The sequence below is a fragment of the Dasypus novemcinctus genome, chromosome 8, assembly GCF_030445035.2.
Source record: "Dasypus novemcinctus isolate mDasNov1 chromosome 8, mDasNov1.1.hap2, whole genome shotgun sequence".
Taxonomy (NCBI): Eukaryota; Metazoa; Chordata; class Mammalia; order Cingulata; family Dasypodidae; genus Dasypus; species Dasypus novemcinctus.
The window spans coordinates 108,778,675-108,798,054 of NC_080680.1; the positions used below are offsets into that span (position 1 = coordinate 108,778,675).

The 19,380-nt window shown below is 37.5% G+C and overlaps 1 protein-coding gene, 1 long non-coding RNA gene and 1 pseudogene across 3 annotated transcripts in view; 1 reads left to right on the top strand and 2 right to left on the bottom strand.

Moving 5' to 3' along the window:
* LOC105746119 (uncharacterized) overlaps positions 1 to 3,241 on the bottom strand; it is a 32,431-nt gene extending 29,190 nt beyond the window's left edge. For both annotated transcript variants that reach the window (XR_011649496.1, XR_011649495.1), the window contains exon 1: positions 3,171 to 3,241. This is a non-coding gene — a long non-coding RNA (uncharacterized lncRNA). The remainder of the gene's footprint in view (positions 1 to 3,170) is intronic.
* Positions 3,242 to 3,345: 104 nt separating this feature from the next.
* Positions 3,346 to 4,449, top strand: LOC101413486 (coxsackievirus and adenovirus receptor homolog pseudogene; annotated as a pseudogene).
* A 6,263-nt stretch (positions 4,450 to 10,712) lies between these two features.
* Positions 10,713 to 19,380, bottom strand: part of UGCG (UDP-glucose ceramide glucosyltransferase) — a 36,067-nt gene continuing 27,399 nt past the window's right edge. The window contains exons 6-9 of the mRNA XM_058302541.2: positions 16,761 to 16,939; positions 14,661 to 14,747; positions 13,720 to 13,909; positions 10,713 to 13,268 (exon numbers count right to left, since the gene is read on the bottom strand). Of these exons, the coding sequence (XP_058158524.1) occupies positions 13,098 to 13,268; positions 13,720 to 13,909; positions 14,661 to 14,747; positions 16,761 to 16,939 (627 nt within the window). The 3' untranslated portion in view covers positions 10,713 to 13,097. The remainder of the gene's footprint in view (positions 13,269 to 13,719; positions 13,910 to 14,660; positions 14,748 to 16,760; positions 16,940 to 19,380) is intronic.

Here is a 19,380-nt window from a genome sequence, read left to right on the forward strand (position 1 = left end):
TCAGTCCCCAATCCTCCTTTTCCCCAGCCCGTGGCAACCAGTAATCTGCTTTCAGTCTCTATGGATTTGCCTATTTTGCACATTTCGTATCAATGGAATCACACACGTGGCCTTTTATGTCTGGCTTCTTTCACTCAGCATAATCTTTTCAAGGTTCATTCATGTTGTTGCAGGTCTCAGGACTTCATTCTTTTTTTATAGCTGGGTAATATTCCCTCATGTGGATATGCCATATTTTATTTGTCCACTCATCAATTGATGGGCACGATAAAAGAAAAGCTTTTCATACAATTCAGGATCTCACAGCTGTATTGAGCAATTCATGAATCTGGCATCATTCCATTCAGAGAGTAGAAGGGAGCTCCAAGGAGGGGGTGGAAAGGGAAGCTCATATAGGGCACACATGGAAGCAAGCAAGGAAATGTTCTGATTGGCTGACATTACATTTCAATTTTACATAGGATCTTACACAGTGGGGAGCAGATATACATTGATTAGTATGGTATGCTTGTCTAATCTGATAGCTATCTCTACCGGATTTGAACCTATAATTAGTACTAGAGTTGGTAGGTGTACATCCAAGAGACTTAAAGCTTTGGGCTGTCCGTGTGCCAGCTGGACCCTCAATCTCAAATGAGTTGCAACACCTACTCTTCAGTTCATTGGTCTCACCCAGGACAACTAAAATGGAGGTGACAATGGACAACTACCATCCAAAGGAACTGAGAGAGTCTACAACTGCAAGCAAGATAGACCCATCCATCAGCCCTATGGTATCACAGCCTCCTCTCAATTAGAGGTGGAGTGGACATCACCATTACAGAATCCACAGGGTTGGGAAATGAATTATGGACTAGAGTGGACTTACTGGTATTCTATTATAGACTTATTGTGATTCTAGCAATCGAAGAAATTATATCATTGATGTGGCGGCAGTGGTCACTGGAGGTTCTGAGGGCAGGAAGAGGGAAAAACATGTAATAGGGGGTCATTTTTAGGACTTGGGAATTGTCCTGAATGACATTGCAGACAGATAAAGGCCATTATAAATCTTGCCATACCTACAGAATTGGGTGGGAGAGTGTAAACTACAATGTAAACACTAATTCATGCTTAGTGGCAACGCCCCAAAATGTGTTCATCAATTGCAATGAATGTACCTCACTAATGAAGGACGTTGTTAATGTGGGAAAATGTGGGGAGTGGGGCAAATGGGAATCCCCTATACATTTTATGTGACATTTGTATAATCTAAGTATCTTTAAAACAACAACAACAACAAAATACAAACTAGTTTTATCACCAGGTATGGCATATCAGCAACCCTCTAAGATGTGTTCCACTGTCTTAGAAATCCCTTGATAAGATTCCATAGAGAAAACTCTGGGAACTCTTCAGAGCCCCCCCCAAAACCCCCATGTTCTACTCTTTTCCCCCCCCCCCCACACCCGGCTGTTTTTGCTGTCTGTGTCTACTTGTTGTGTGATCTTCTGTATCTATTTCTTTTTGTCTTCTTTTCTCATCTTTCTCCTCTTGGATTCACTCCTTCTTTATGCCTTTTGAAATTTGAAATCCCTACCAAGGAAGCTGATCCAGCTAACCAATCAAGCCCCTAGTTCATTACATTTGACCCACTACAAAGTAAAGCCCACCTGCCCTAAACCTGCCGCTAAAAAATGGACAAACCCCCATCCAATCAGTAGGAGTCAAACTAACTTTTATGTCTATAAAAATCTTTTGTCAACCCCAGAACCCCGAGGCTTCTTCTGGTCTTGCCAGTGATTTGACTTCCTTTGCTGCAGGAAAACTTTGGTGTCCCAAAAACTCCCATTTGTCTTTCATCACCCTGCAGGTCAACTGTTTTTTTGTCTTCTGAAAAAGCCTTCTAGTAATATAGCCTGTGCCTGTATTCAAACTTCTCTAACTCTGTATTCAAGTTTGCCTAGTTTCCAGAAGGCCAATTAAGTGATATAGACTCTATAGGCTTTTATATTCACTAAGGATGTTGACAGAATGTGTATTTGAGCTCACTTTCAGAGGGAATGTGGGCAGTATGTTAATTCAAGTTTACCTGGTATCCAAACAAATCCTAAGAAACTAACAAAGAAAGTCCTTTTCACACCAAAAGTGCTGCTTGACCCCCACTCCTAAATCCTCTGCATAAAAGGGCCTGGAAACCTTACTCAGGGCTGGGGTTTTTTGTAATAAATTTTCTTTCTCAGAGAATTCTTGGGTCCTGGCCTTCAATACGGGAAACACCGATGTTTCTCTGCTGCCACAACAACAGGAAAGGGTTTTTCTCTGGGCAATGCCCAATGCAGACGGCCATTTCATTTTACTTAACAGATAGAAACTGCATTTGGGATCTTTCCATTTTTTGGCCCTGGTGAATACTGCTGCTATGCACATTTATGCACAAGTTTTTGTGTGAGCACACTTCAGTTCTCTTGGGTAGATTTATCTAGGGGTTTTTATTCATTTTTTATGTTTCAGTTTTTCTGTAATAAATATGTACTATTTTTATGACCAGAAGAGCAATGCATTGCCTTAAACACACACACACAGAAGAATCAGTAGCCTTGCAGGATGTTGAGACAGATTTAACAGGGTCACCTTCAATTCCTTCCTTAATTCTTGGCTTCTCAAAATAAACAAAACAGAACCAGAAGAATTCAGAGGAAAGAAACAAAAGTTTAGTATTTTATTCTTAAGCAGATAAATCCTTTTGGTAAGTGCGTGTGTGTGCGTGGGGGAGGTGGGTGGAGATAAAATAGCAAATGCATTGCTCACGCAGTGAAAAGGTGAATAGGTGTTAAGTAACATACGAAACCAAAATTCAGGGGTTCCTCCTTGACTAATAATAATCGACATTTTCTGAGTGACTATTATGGGAAAGCACTGGAGAGTATGGACTGGTGAAAAGACAAATGGATACGAAAATGGTTACTAAGTTATGCAAAGCCCAGGCCCTTAAAAAGCTGGCGGGGGTGGGGAGAGGGCGGCGCGCTAGCACCCCAGTCCCAGCTCCCGGAGGCCTCGCGCTGAGGGCGGGAGAGTGCCCGGCCCCAGGACCGCTCCCCGCAAGCCCCCATAACCCCACGCGGCGAAAGGACCAGGCTCGCGCCGCAGGGAACGAAGCACGCCCCCGGCCCGGAAGTGACGCGTTTTACCTGCAGAGATGCTGCCGCAGCCGCGAGCCAGGCGGGAGCGCGCGGGGCGCGAGGAGCGCTAGACCCAGAGCGAGAACGAGCGAGGGCCGCCCGCCTGCAGCCCCCGTGCGCCGCCGCGCCGCCGCCCTGGCGCTTCCGCTGCGCGGCCTGCTCCTATGAGGAGTCCCGCATTTAACCAGAAGTTTTGCGTATAATACCTGCTGAACAAATGACTGAAAAGACCGTAGGGGAAATTGCCTGTTTGCCATGCAAATTTACCCTGAGGGACCGCTAGAAACCTATTGGCTGCTACCACCAACAGATAATCGAGTGGATGAAGGGATTATTCTGTATTCCGGAGACAAAATTTATTATGCCTGCCATCAAGGTCTGACAGGACGAGTGGATTTTACAAGTAGTGATCTCAAATCTGGCGATGCATCAATAAATATAACCAATTTACAGTTCTCAGATATTGGTACATATCAATCCAAAGTGAAAAAAGCTCCTGGAGTTGGAAATAAAAAGATTCAGCTCACAGTTCTTGTTAAGCCTTCGGGTATAAGGTGCTATGCCGATGGATCATTAGAAATGGGAACTGACTCTAACATGTGAACTGAAAGAAGGTTCTCTTCCATTACAAAATGAATGGCAAAAATTGTCTCACAGAAAATGCCCAGCTCATGGTTATCAGAGATGACTTCACGTATTGTATCTATGGAAAATGCCACTGCTGAATATTCTGGGACATACCGTTATACAGTCAGGAACAATGTGGGTTCTGACAGTGCCTGCTATGCCTGGATGTTGTTCCTCCTTCAAGTGGACCTGCAACAATTGTGGGGGCTATTAGAGGAACACTGCTTGCTCTTTTGCTCACTGGTCTCATCCCCCTTTGCTGTCGTAAAAAGCGCAGAGAAGAAAAATGTGAAAAAGAAGTACATCGTGAAATCAGGGAAGATGTGCCTCTGCCAAGGAGCCGCCTGTCCTCAGCCAGGAGCTACATCGGCCGCAGTCACTCATCCCTGAGAGCCACATCTCCTTCCAACATGGAAGAATATTCCAAGACTCAATATAACCAAGCCCGGAGTGAAGATTTTGAACACCCTTCTCAGAGCCCAACTCTCGAGCCTGCCAGGGTAGCTGTCCCTAATCTGAGTAGAATGGGAGAGTTGCCTGTGATATTCCAACACTGAGTGAGGATGGGTCTCTAGTATGAGAACTTCCATGCCTTTCCTCTAAGTTCTCCATCTTTCTTTTCTTCTCTTGGATATGAAAACCTATTCTGTTCCAAATTAGGTCACCATACTTAAAATATATCAAAAAGAAGTTCATCAGAGACCGTAAGACATTTACTTCAAAAAGTTTAGTTTGGTTATATTGAAACAGTAAAGGGTTAAAGTTACTGAAGATAAATTCACCAAATAAAAAAGATGAATTTTCTTTAGGATTTTTATTTTATAGGTGATTAAATATTTGAGTAATATGTAGCACTTTGAATATGAAATGATAGGTGAAGAAACTGAACTTACGTGCACACCAGGTTGACACTTGAATCATCTAAAAGTGGTACTTTATAATTTCTACCATTAATTTCAGGATGCCTTTCTCACTTTATGAGCCAGTAGTTGCCCCACCTCCACCCCCACCCTCAAATTAGTAAAGAAACTTTCATGGCAAAAATACTTATATACGTATATGTTTGTTCTTGTTTTTATTCTTTAAAACCTGTGTTGAAGTGTGGTTCTAATAACATATAAAATACTACCGTGTTCTAGAAATTATTAGTTTTACTTCGGAATCAGTAATTCATAAACCTTGTCTATGAAATGATGTACTTAATTGATAGACTGCTACAGGCAATAGAGACATAATAGGCTTTTATTTGCTAAAGTAAATGAATTCCTATCAGTTCAGTTAGAAAAAGCTGTCAGCGACACGAGGTGCAATAGTGGGGATGAATTTTACTGATGAGTGACATGAGGCCTTGCAGTCTGTAGTGGTCTTCAGAACTGCAACTGGCCAGGCCAGGACGTAGGGTTTAGTTAGTGTGTTTTATTCATGGAACTCACTGAACAAGGCTCTTAAAAATGAATGGCTGTTGCCAACTAAACCTGTCTTTACACTTCCGGTGATATTTTTCTGGTAATAAAAAAGGATTATACATTTATTATTTGGCAATTATAGTTGAAATCTCCTAATTACTGGCTCCAAATTAATTTTTTTCTAGTTCAGTGGTTTTATTTTATTTTTTTTTCCTTTTTTAAAAAATATCACATTAAAAAATTGAGGTCCCCATATACCATATTTTGTGTTTTTGATGTATATTTTATCTTCTAAGAATACTGGGAGGCTGTACCATTGCTAAGTATGGCCAACATGTTTTTTTTTGTGTGTAGTTTCATCCAGAGTCAAGTTGAGCTTTAAAAAAGTTTGTCTTAATTTTGTGAGAGATTTTTTTTCTTAAAAATAATTAAAGGAAAATAAATAAAAAGGAGCAAAAAGAATGCTCCAAACTGCCAAATGTGTTCAGTGCTGTCAGAGGAAGAAAGTAAATTTATTGTATTTCCCATAAGACTGGGAGGAAGTGTGGATATAGTAGAATGTACATAGTATTGGTCTGCAATAAATTATTTCACTAGCTCTAAAATCTTTTCCCTAGATTTTATTAGGGACTAGGTTTCTGTTAACATTTTGGGTGCTGTTTTGGTAAATGCCATATTAGTAATTAAATGTTGGCATGAATTTGAGATTAGACAGACTATTGTGCATATTTTTTCATGGTATGCTTAAGCTGAATGTATGTGTAATGGATTAGTGTACAGTTTCACATTTGGAAACATTTTTAAAAATAGGTTCTTCACCTTGCCTAAAATTATAGCTATACTTGTGCTAACCTTTTCATTTGTGCCTTTTGGGTAATTTAATTTTTAATATGAATTTCTGGTGCCTATGAACTATCGATCACCTTTCAGCTGTTAGAGGTGAAGGTACTGTTTCCAAACACATCACTGTGATACCTTTCTATCCTCACTGTCAATCTTGCCTCTTCTCTGTGATTTTCAGATGTAACTTAAATGATTGTGCTATTCATAAAGATAAAAAAATTTCAATATCCCCAGCACTCTTTGACTGCATTCATCCTTCTGATTTTATAACAGTAGCTCTTTTTTAATACCAGATTCCTGGCCTCCTTTATACTAATTTCATTTATTTATATTTTAAGAATAAATAAAAAGCAGATCAGAAACTTTTATAAGTTTTGATCCTTCCTATTCTTGATTTTTATATAATGAAGACTACGTTATTAATCCAAGTAGAACATACTACAAAAGATGGACATGTGCAAGACCTTTCCTTCTAGGATTTGGCTTCCAATAAGCTCTTCCAGAAAGGCTTTCAAGTTAGATCTATAGCAACCACAGCATGAGAATGAAGCTCATAAAAAATCACTTGTGTAACCTGAAGAGACTTATTGGGTGTGATTAAGTTTAGGAGACAACTTAGTCTTTTAGCCTTTTGTCTCCAGCTACTTTCATTGCAAATTGCAGTTGATGCAAAGGTCAGAAAATCACTGATAACTTCCCCCAAATTCTCACTGATCATTTCACTTGACCCAGTCAGATATTTGTTCTAGAATTACTATAACTTATCAAGGAGCTCAACAAAAAATTGTTATTAAAGCATTTCTGTTAGAAAGACAAACACCACCAGCCAAGGATAGCATTGTTATCTTCGAAGCAAAACTGTTCGATTCCACATTATACCTAGAGACTAGATACCATCTTTTTCAGTTACATTGGATAAAAAGAACTGGGGCTGTGTGGTTCTGGGTCTTGAATACAGAGTAGCTTTCAGGTATTGTTTTTGTTATTGACAACCTTATTTCCCCTGTTGGAAAGAAAAAGTCTCACTTATGAGAGAAATAACTTGCTTTCAATTTGAGCTGTCTGCTGTGTTGTTACAATGAAACACAGCCTGAGTCTGTCTTGGGAGGTGGGAATTGTTAATTTGAAGAAACTCAAACCACTATCCATGCAGATTGTGGATATGAAGAAATATACTTCTTTGCCTCAAGATAAGAGCATCAATTTATGTGGTTACTTTTTCCATTCCTCAGTTCAATAAATATTTAAGATTGAGTACTAGAAATTTGGAACATTAGCTCAAGGGACAAGTAAACATTCTTATTCAATATAAAAAGAACCCATTGCATGAAGTTGGATTTCAAATTCTGTAATGTGTGGCCTCTTAGAATAACTATTCTTGGTGTCTTGTGTGTGTGTATGTAGCATGTAAATTTGAAATTATGTGTATTTTTTCCCCTAATTTTCATGTCAACAGTGTGTAGAGCTTTCAAGTGTCTTATTCTAGTGTGAACAGAAAAAGTTCATTTTATGTGGTTAATGCTTTGATGTATCATATAATACTTTGTAGAAAACAGAGGCACAATTTTTTTAGTGCCTTGTGACATTATATATATGTACATATAACTTTATAACATTCCTGTGTTTAGTTGTGTAAATGTACTAAGCAAGATTTCAAATGCCTTTGGTTATTCCTGCAATAAAGGCAACACATTCTGCATTAGGACTTATTACTCTTTTGCCTATTGTCCATAGCTGAACACAACTTCCATTTATAAATTATAGAAATGGAATAATAATAAATAAACCTGTGAACTGTGATTCTGTTTATGTCTCTTCAGGGCAATCATTCATTTTATGGCTGATAATACCAGCAAATATTTGTTGCATCTGACCTCTTAATAGTAATGAAAATCAAGTTTTACAAAGTACCCTATTTCGTAATTTAAAAGTATGATGAATTTAAAATTATGGTGACTATCAGTTGGATTTGGCTTGGGAGATGGACACTAAAAACTCCAATCAAGAGAGAACTTTGTTTTCTATTAATTTTTTTTTAATGACCCAAGTGTTGAGAAAACCCCAATTTATTGATTCACTTATTCTTGTCCCTGAGAATTTTAGTAAATACACTTGTACTACTGAGAAAACGTATTTTGACACTTCAGACAAACTTTGATGGTGTCAGTTTTAAAATGATTTTGTATTTAAAGTTTCTGGTTGAAGTATCCATTGGTGCAGATTTTGAAATTTGTAAAAACAAAATATAAAATCAAAACTTGCTCTAGTTTTGTGACCTTGTGTACTTTTGAAATAAAAATCAAGAAAGCAGTTTTCTGCCTCGCCAAAAAAAAAAAAAGGTGTCTATAACTTGTAGACACTTAAGTAAAATCCCTGTTGCAGTTTCTAAATATCTGCACCCATTGATTTCATTTCTTCTTCACATATTCCAAAAATCCAAATAATCTGATTTCCACTCTTACCCTGCTTAACTAGCTTCCCAGGAATGGCTGGCTGTTCTCAAAACAGTTTTACTGGCACAAAAGCACAAGGGCGAGCAGATGTGGCTTAAGCCCCAGAAACTAGGAGAGAGAAGGAACTGATTCTCCACTCCCAGAGCTTCCAAAGGAAGCAACCCTGCTAAGGCCTTGATTTTGGATGTGTGGTCTCCAGAACTGAGGGAATTAATTCAAGCCATACAATTTGTAGTCCTTAGTTATGGCAGCCCTAGAGAACTAGCACAGGGTATATTACTTGTATGCCGGTACCTTGCCATTAATACTTAAAATGATGCACTGGTAGTACTGTGGGAGGATATGACTGCTCCAGAACTCCCCAGTCTTTTTTTATCCTTATTGTCCATGATCTCCCACTGACATCTTGAAATCTCTTTCCAAAGCACCTGTGAAACTCCTTTTGCTACTTCTTTTATCTTTGGCATGAGCAGGGAACTAACCATCACTATACTTTACATACACAACTTCATTTACTGTCATGTCACCTCTACGGAAATTACTCCAAAGTCCTCACTTCTAATTCCATTCTTTTCCCATGTTCCTGACCTGCAGCCATCGGTCTGCTTGACTTCTCGAGCATCCTGCCTATTTTCCTCCAGCAGTCCTGGGTTGATGAGTCAGAAGGGAAGACAGAAGTTCCAGGGCTGTGATAAGGGCAAAGAAACAAAGGCAAAACAAGGTGGCTCACCTGCAACAGGAGCATGATGCAGATACGTTCAGTCCTGTACATAAAATAGTACCCCCAAATTGTTTAAATTAGGTAATTACAAGTCCATGCTGTCAGCAAGGGGTGGTTTTGAAGACTAATAGTCTCAACCCCAAACCACTTGAAACTACCTCAGACATCAACAGTCTCTGCCAATCTCTTCCAAGACTAAGGAGGGGCCACACAGAGGTGAGCCCATTTCGGATCTTAGGCAACTCATTGCTTTAAAAAAAAAAAAAAAAAAAAAAAAAACGCTGTTAAAAATATGTTATTTTGTTTTCAGAAAAGGTTGAACAATGATTTTAAAATATCTTACAGACATTAATATTTTTTGGGCAAATTACCCAGTCAAATGCTTATCTGTGCATCTCTGTAGGATAGTTGCTCACCATTTTGCTCACCATTTTGCAGTATTTGTGTTCCTTTCAACAAAATGGTGATGTGGTCATAACTTATAACTGATAATGAATAATTCAAGCACTGTATCCTAATATATTCTAAAAGGAAATGTCTGAACGATTTCCACTTACATGGTCTTGTGGTATGTAGTAAACTTCCCTATCAACAATGTATTTAGGGAAGTGGATGTGGCTCCAGCAATTGAGCTCCCAAATACCACATGGGAGGTCCCTGCTTCAGTTTCTTGTGCCTCCTAAAGAAGACAGCAAGCTGATGCAACACGAGGCAAGGGAAGAAAAACATAATGACAGACACAACAAAGCAGGGAACAGAGGTTTCTAGTGCCTCCTAAAGAGGATGAGCAAGATAGTGAGCTGACATGATGGGCAGGTGTGGCAAGCTCAGGCAAAAAGATAACGAACACTTTAGAAAGCAGGAGCAATGAGCTCATTTACCTGAGCAAGGTGCTAGATCTCTTTTAGATTCTTCCTCCCCTGGGGTTTCCTCTCCAGTTAAGGGAAGTCCCTTACCTGGGAGGTGATTGGTCCTGGATGGTTTGTGGGGTGTGACTTAATCTATCCCCTGTTAGGTCTCAAGCAGCAACACCATCCCATTCCTTTCCTTGGATTTTGCCTTTCCTAGCCATCAGAATGGTAAGCTCTAAGAGCAGGAATTCAGATTGTAGTCCAGGGATTGGAGGCCAAAGAGACCACTGAGTTTTTTCTAAATGTTATTTTAGGCCAGTGGTTCTCAATCCAGGCTGCGTTGTAGAATCAAGAGCCAAACTCAGGTCCTACCCCAGAATAATTAAAACAGAATCTCTGGGAGCAGGGCCCAGGCATCTGTAAAAATATTTTTGAAGTTCTCCCAGTAATGCTAACATGCAAATCAAGATAGAAAAGGCCTACATTAAGTCATAGGTCTGTTTGTAACACAGGCAAAAGGAAGATTTCAAAAATAACACTTGACAGACCTCTTCTAGTATTTCTGATGTAAAGGTGGAGCATATTAGATTATCTATCAAAATATAAAAATAAAAGGAAAGACTGTAAATAAAAACACATTAATGCTAATGTTCAGATTGTATTCAAATTTTTATTTTTTGAACAAAAACTTAGCACAATGATTTTTAAATAAAACAAAATATTCTAGACACTTGTTTTTATTTATTTTTTGACAGTTCATTAAATTTAGACTCCTACAGTTCTGTTGTGATGCTTTCTTCAACATCTGTATTTCTTACCACTTAATCATCATTCCAAAACTGCTAACCAATGAATAATTTCGTCTGCTTACATGAAGCTTCATTTGAAGGAAATACTCTACTACCACGTAAAGCACACATACAGAACAGAACAGTCGTTTTTTTATATTTACAAAACACAAGAAGTCTGTCCGGCCATTTTGGTTGTGTTGTTACATTGCTCATACTGAAATCAGCATAACGCTAAGTAATAAGCAAGATTTCACTTCAACAGTGCAAAGGATGGCATCAACCAAACTTCATGAAACAAACCAACAATTTACAAACATGGTCAGCAAAATTCAACCTGCATAATAGTGATTTAAAAAATAAACACGTAGTGGGTCACAACTAGACTGGTTTTCACTGTGCAACTTCCCTCAGGGATTGTACTACCCCAATTCACGTAAAGAAAGGAAAATGCATCAAAGCCTTTGTTCATGAAGAAAATGCCCTCCAAACAAATTCATCATAAGGCAAAAAAAAAAAAAGATGAAGCATTTTGGCCCAGAAATGAGCTTAAATGTAATGCCATAATGCGTATACACAGTATATACACATTTATAGATATAATGCAATTTAAACCATGAATATAGACATTCAACAATTAAATGAATTGGCTCAGTGAAGTGAAAAAGTGTCCATTTTCTATAAATACGGAGTTATTGCTAATGTGCTACACATCATGCTTTGACATGGAAATTATAGTAACTTAGAATTTCAAGCTGCCATATTGCCAGTGTTAGCCCTGCTGTAGGCATTGTATGGACAACATGCCATTCAATTCTAAAGAAAAAGCATAAAGACCACTACAGAAAAAAAAAAAGAAAAGAAAAGGCTTATGCACTGTACCTTACATTGTTGCCTATTCTTTTAAGACAAAAACAAGTCCAGTTCACCACAAGCTAAGCACAACCTGACGAGCAAGTTTAGCGGCATGATGGGAAGAGAAAAGTGAAATACAGCATGCATTTACAACAGCACTGAACTAGTCTACTTTGTCATACAAACTGGAATACAAAAAATCCAATTTAAATAACATCAGACTAAGCAAATTGTAAAAAACAAAACAAAAACAACAAAAACACCCCACAACACACATTCACACACACAGTAGACTTAGTTTGATACTGATTAAATTTAACGGTAAAACTCATCTTGTCCCTCTTAATACTCTACTGCAATTCACTTATCGATGGCTAGAATAGTTACTTTAAAAAGATATTAAATACCTGTATCATGAAATTACATTCTTATTAACAATAAGACATACTGTGTAAGAAAATAGCTCATGTGTGAAATGTGTCTGAAATTCATTTTTCCTCACAACTTTCAAAACATCCATTCACACTAAAACAAAGCCGCCCCAGTTCCCCCTGAAAAAAAGTTAAGAAAAGATGGGCTGGGTCAGGTGAGAAGCAGGAAAAGGTTTAGCTATACTAATTACAGCACAGTGATTAACAATGGTTCAAGACAGAACCAACAAGAGTTGGTCAAAAAGATGCCTTCAGTACATGGCTACAATTAAAAAACAACCTCGGCAACTTTTGGTTCATTGCAGTGGGACCAAAAAAATATCTCTCACAGATTCATATAAATACTAGACTCCAGCTCTTTTATTATTATTATTAGGTTTTTCTGTTTGTTTTTGCAAGGCCTAGCTATCTTATTACCGTTTATATTTGCTCTGCAACAACTACAAGAGGTAGGCATAAAGCATGAAAAAGTTTCTCAGTTAGTACCTCACTCTGGGTTATTCATTGCATAAAAGTAATCCACTTTAGACATGAAAACTGGTTACCTTCTAGTCTTTTCTAAACCCAAAAAATGTTCTAAAAGAGTGTACTCACAAATAAGAAACTTTCTCTACTGAAGGATACTGTCATAGTGTTTGTTGCAGAGCATTCATATATTTATATATATATTTTCTTTTAAAAACTAAACAAACAACGACAACAACAAAAAACAAACCCAGGTTCCTAGAACCAATTCTCGATTCTCTATTTCCACAAAATAAAGTAATCCATTTGGCCAAGACTACAGATGTGTTCTTTGTTGTTTTTTTCCCACAGATGCCAAGTGCCATGCAATAAATTAAAGAACAGATACCAAAATGTACATGTGATAAAACTATTGAAGGTAGATCTTTAAAAGCATTTATAGAAACATAATTTATAATTTCTCTTTTTTCCTTTATGTACAGTCACAAAGCTGTAGTTATACGTCCAGGATTTCCTCTGCTGTGCCTCCACAGCGCAATCTATAGCGACCAGTTCTCCAGCTTATAGTGGGATCCCATAATGCAGACAAAAAAATATATATTGTCATAGATTCGCGGATGAACCAAGCTACTGCATAATCAAGTTTTGAAAAACACAGTGTGCCACCCTAGGAATTGAAAAAAAACAACAATCTACTGTTAGACTAAAGACATACTGAGAAATGAAATTCTTAGATTTCACCCTATGTATACTACATAAAATTAAGTCTACTTCTTTAGGTAATTCAACTGCCATGCTATACTGTTTAAGAAAATGTTAATTTTGAGTAGGAGAAGCATTTAAACAAATACTATCCTAAAGTATTCTTAGTTTGAATACTCTCTGACTTGTTTAATATCTTTTCTGTGCAGCCTTAATAAAAGTGATTTTATTACCAAGACTTGAAATTCAAGATAATTTTGTACCAACATTCCACTAGGGAAAGTAATGTTTAAACCAGGTATTAACCTTTAATGGGAGGTGAAGATCTGCCCATAGATTATCTTCAACCTTTTCTAAATTAAAATAGTTTTAGTTCCACCAAGTAACTGCCAACCTTTTCATGCCTATTCACATACCTGGACACCCCTGAGTTGAATGTAGTCAAATATAAACCATGCCAGACAATGACACATGAAAAATACCATAATGTCCCATCTGAATACATGGTGGGCTGCCCATCCAATAATTAAACTGGCAACAAAGCATTCTGAAATTGGCTCACAAATTATTGTAGCAGGAAGCATGTTAATTCGCAATTTGGTCCACCTAAAAAAGTAAAAAGGATTACTTTTAAACGACTGCCTGGTTTGAAAACTTGAAACAACAGCTTGGTTTCAAGACTGATAAATTTTTCCCCAAAATGATCAACTCTATCTATTTGTATAAAAGCTCTCCTTTTTAAAGAACTTGATTTGAATCTTTTCTATTTGTATTCAGTACATAAAAGGAAAAAGTCTATAAATTTATTTGTGTGACCTACATTGATAAAGATTAAAAAATTCAAGGAAATGTAGAAAACTTAGAAAACACGGATTAACATATGAAAAAAAAAAATCAAAGTCTCAATGTCTTCCCCCCACACCCTCTTAGGAGGTACTGGGCATTAAACCCAGGACCTTGTAAGTGGGAAGCAGGGGGCTCAACCACTGAGCTACATTGGCTCCCCAATAAGAATTTGTTTTTTCATTTGTTTATTTTGTTTTTATCTGTCTTTCTTAGAAGGTACTGGGGATCCAACCTGGGACTATACACGGGAAGCAGGCCCTCAACCACTTGAGCTACATCTGCTCCCCTCTGTCTTTTTGAATGCCTTCATCATCATACAGCAAAGAAAAAATATTTAGACATAACATTCATTTAACACAGAAGGTATACTCTTTCTAAACAAATATCCAACCCTTTATATACATACATATATCTTTTTTTAAACCAAGTTAGACCATATAAAAATTAATCCTTACCCCCCCTGCCCTTTTCTTTTAACAAGGTACAAAAAGAAGAAAGGCAATTAATTTACCTGATCATTCTGGATTGAAACTGAGAAATTGAATATGAGCCAGAGTTCTGCATTGCAACTTGCGTGGACATGGCAAACCTCCAACCTCTGAAAATGAAGATAATTGTAAAATGAGCTATAATGAAAACGAACAAATTCTATGGACACATGTACACATGCCTAAGTATAAGTAACTGCTGGTGTTCAGGTGAGCCTAGTCATCAGGATTTATACACTACCTATTTGAGTGTATTGTAGTTACAGATGTGTTAGCAATTATACCGGCTCACTGTAGAATCATCTCAAGAGCTGAAAGGAATGACAACTCCCTTACATTTTAAGAAACTTAAAATGCAGTTTAGGGAAGCGGATATGGCTCAACACACAGAGCATCCATCTATACCATAGAGGAGGTCCAGGGTTTGACACCCAGCTGCTGGCCCATGTGATGAGCTGGCTGACGTGGAGTGCTGCCACTTGCAAGGAATGGTCCCCACACAACAGAGTGCATCCCCATACAGGAAAGCAGCCTGCCCAGAAGTGGTGCCGCACACACAGAGAGTGGACGCAGTAAGATGATGCAACAAAAAAGAGACACAGACATGAGATGATATGAGATGCAACGAACTAGGAAGCTGAGGTGGAACAAGAGAATGATCGCCTCTCCCACTCCGGAAGGTCCCAGGATAGGTTCCCGGAGCCACCTAATGAGAGTACAACAGACACAGAAGAACACATACAGCGAATGGACACAGAGAGCAACAAATCGGGGGGCAGAAATAAGAAAAAAACATTCAGTCTAAAGCACTAAAATAGAGAGTACTGTATTTGGAAAGTGCTCTGTATTTCACCGTTTAGTTTCTAATCACTATGTCCAAAAAAGTCGTGCGTGTGGCTATTCAATAAGAAATGTAAGCAAAAATGGCATTGTGTATCTCATGGGAGACATCGTAAAACCATGAACTATGAACACTAACATGAGAGATTTTTAAAAACATATTTCAATCTTTAAATACCATATTTTTAGTATATTCTCACATAAGGCAGTGATCCCCTTAAAAATAAGCAAGTATGATTTTATGATAGAGAAATATTAAGTTAACCATATGAATCATTAGGTGGCTTCTAGCAAACTACTAAACAATCTAAGAAATTTCAAAATTTGAATCATATTCTTTAAATTTGTACCTTACTGGTTTGTGACTGCACTGATAACACTTTTTCAAGTTTTACTGTGGTGACATATATGTAATAAAATTTGCAATTTTAACCATTTAAGAGTATAATTCAGTGGCATTAGTTACATTTATAATGCTGTGCTACAATCACCACCAGCCATTAACAAAATACTTTCATTACCCCAAAGAGAAAACCTGTACTCATTAAGCAATAATTCCCCATTCCCTCCTCCTCCTATAACCTCTAATCTACTTTCTCTCTATGAATGTGCTTATTCTAGATATTTCATATATGTGAAAACACAATATTTATCCTTCTGTTTTTGCCTTATTTTACTTAGCATAGTATTTCCAAGGGTCATCCACCTTGTAGCATGTATCAGAACTTCATTCCTTTTTATGGCTGAATAACATTCCACTGTATGTGTATAGCACATTTTGTTTACCCATTCATCTATTGACGGACACTTGTATTGTTTCTACCTTTTGGCTATAGTGAATAATGCTGCTATGAACATTGGTGTATAAGTATATGTTTGAGACCCTGTTTGCAATTCTTTGGAGAATATATCTAGGAGTGGAATTGCCAGGTCATTCATATGGTATTTCTATGCTTAACTTTTGAGGAACTATGCACTGATAATTTTAATTCTTCTGAAAATAGAAATTTACACCTATACCAATGAAAATTCACAATCACAGAGAAGATTCTTTGTAATCACTTCAAACCATGTTAATAGAGGATCAGAACATTCACTTGCTTCACTGGTATATATCTACAAATAATTACTGTTAGAATTACTTTCTAAAAATACTAATCTATTCTGTACTCACTAGTTAAAAATAAAATCAGAGTCTTTATTCAATGGGTTCAAAGAATAGAATAAACCAACAAAAGTTAAGTACTGAAAACACTAAGGCCCATATAATTTAGTCTTCTTACCGGTCAGCTATTGCTTTGGCCATAAAGTAATCTTCAGCAATGTATTGAGCAAAAGCTATGAGCCCTCCTGCTTGGTCTAACACATCCTTTCTCATTAAACACGACATTCCTGTTACACATTTGAAACCAGTTACATTAGCAGAGATATAAGACCTTGGATGTGAAGTTCCAAAATACACCTGCCAAAAAAATACATATGTATAAAATTAGAATTTTATTTTTAAAGTATGGTGTTTACAAATTGTCTTTCCTAGTAAGTCATCATCTTGGAATGGGTGTGAGTAAACATCCTATTATTCTTACACAAGCTACCTGAAAAATGGTGGTGCATAATAGTGTTTTACATACAGCAGATGGTCAATAACTTGTTTGACTACTCTTGTAATTATCACCAGTACAAAGAAATAATAACTTATGGGAGGGAAAAGTATATTCTTTTCTCAAGTTGATACTGTCTTCTCTAAAACTGTAAAATTCACTTTGGATATAAAATGAGATACGTAAAAATATCGATTTTTGATATATAAAATATTAACAAACATTTAATGTATCCTACTTTCAGGATTTTCATGTAATATAACATGTATGTACATATATATTAAAATAATATAAGATTATTAACATATAGGAAAATCATCTCTCTTAGTGGCAGCTTGAAGTTATTTTTATGAAACTCAAAAAGAGAAAGATTTGTAAACTAATCTATTCCTCTGGGTGAGGATACACTTGATTGTATTACATCAGTGGGGCACGATTCATATTGAATCTCTGCCCTCTTGCTGGATGTGTTGTAATGGGAGGCACAGAGACTCAGACAGACAGAAAAAAAAGGGAGCCAGCATATTTGATTCTGCAGTGTGAGAGAGGGGATTGCTTAAGTATGAAGCCCCCAAGAGGGTGGGTCCATGGAGCAGCTCAAGAGGAGACCAGCCCTGCTATATGCCTGATCGTTTACAGGTAACCTTGAGAAAAGAGCAGAACAGCCGAGACTGATATAGGTGAGGCTTAGAAAGAGACAAACCCGATGCCAGCTTGAAGCTGAAACTGGGTAGAAAAAGGAGCAGCTGAACCTGAGAGAGGAAGCCTTACAGGGAAGAGACACCAGGCAGAGACTGCCTGCTATTTTTTAAGGGGGTACCCGGGGTTGAACCCAGGACCTTGTACATGGGAAGCAGGTGCTCAACTACTGAGCTACATCAACTCTCCATGCCCACCATCTTGCTTCAACACATGGCAACTGACTTTGATGAGAAAGCACTGCCTCAAGCTGGACTTTTCATAGCCTTGGAACTGTGAGTGCTTACCCCCAAAAAAATTCCCTTTATAGAAGCCAACAGAATTCTGGTACTTTGCATCAGCAGCCCTTGGGCAAACCAAAGCACTCTTAATTCCTTTTCTTGTATCTATCATAGCTAGATGCTTTCTGCCCAAGTCACTGAACTTCTTCCAAAGTTGCCCAATTTTATTTCTCAATGTGATTCTCATAAACAAGACAGAAACTGAAATTCTAGCTCCCATCTTACTGCCCTTTCCCTAGATATGCTTTGAAGTCATGAGATTTAACACAAGCTGTTAAATCAATGGTAGAAAAAGATGGTCAACAACTCTACTTTTAAGATATAATACCCTAGTTATTTTTACATTTTAGCTATGCTGCCTTCTCCAATTAGGATAAATTGGAGAGCAATTATCTTTCTCAACGGCAAGAATCATACACAGCACACAAAAAAAGAGAATTCTAAGGAATAATTAAGAATATGATTCTTGCTACCTACCCTATATGCCCAAATTCCAATGAAGCCCCAGTAAGACAATCAAACCAAACTTTCAGACCAGAAGCACCACATCCTAACTCTTTAAGCAGTTATTAAGTGAGGCCTTAGGAATGAGGTGAGACTAGAGACTGGGTAGAAGACTCCCAGGATTTCTTTGCAGATGGGAATAATTATTCTGGCCTATCTCCATCTGCTCTAAATATGGCAGAGTGACTAGGAAGGGTTTTAACAAAAACTATGAGAGTGGATGTATTCTGGGAGATGTTTACTGTTGACACATGTAACAACTTGGATATTTCTAAAACAAAAATATAAAGTAGTAAATAAGAATACACAGTATATCGTTTTAAGACAGCCACTGAGTTTCTTTTACTAAACATAAACTCTGTTACTTAAGACTAATAATCTCTTGCAGGAAGATAAATATACTGCTATATATAAGAAAGAGTTCACGGTTCAAATTGCCAAAGGTCGAAAGCAGGTTCCCACAATGTACCTTTACCCCTTCAGAACTGTGGTAATCAATTCAGAAGAATATAAATGCAAATATGCTTAAGAGCAAGTGGATATTTAGAGACTGAAATCATATTTCTATAACATAAAGACAAGTTCCCCCCTCCAAATGTTTAACAGTACAGAAACTGTTAAGTATGGGACATAGATATGACAATGGTATATACAGTCAAAAACAATCACTTTTATGAAAAAGTATTAATGACGTGGGGAAAGCAAATGAAGTAAGTGAAAGCAATTAACGGAACAAGCTGTTTTTAGGATACTAGCCGAATGTGCTAAAATGCTAAAACAATTTAAAAATAGGAACTTTTCTAACTGGTAGGGTATGG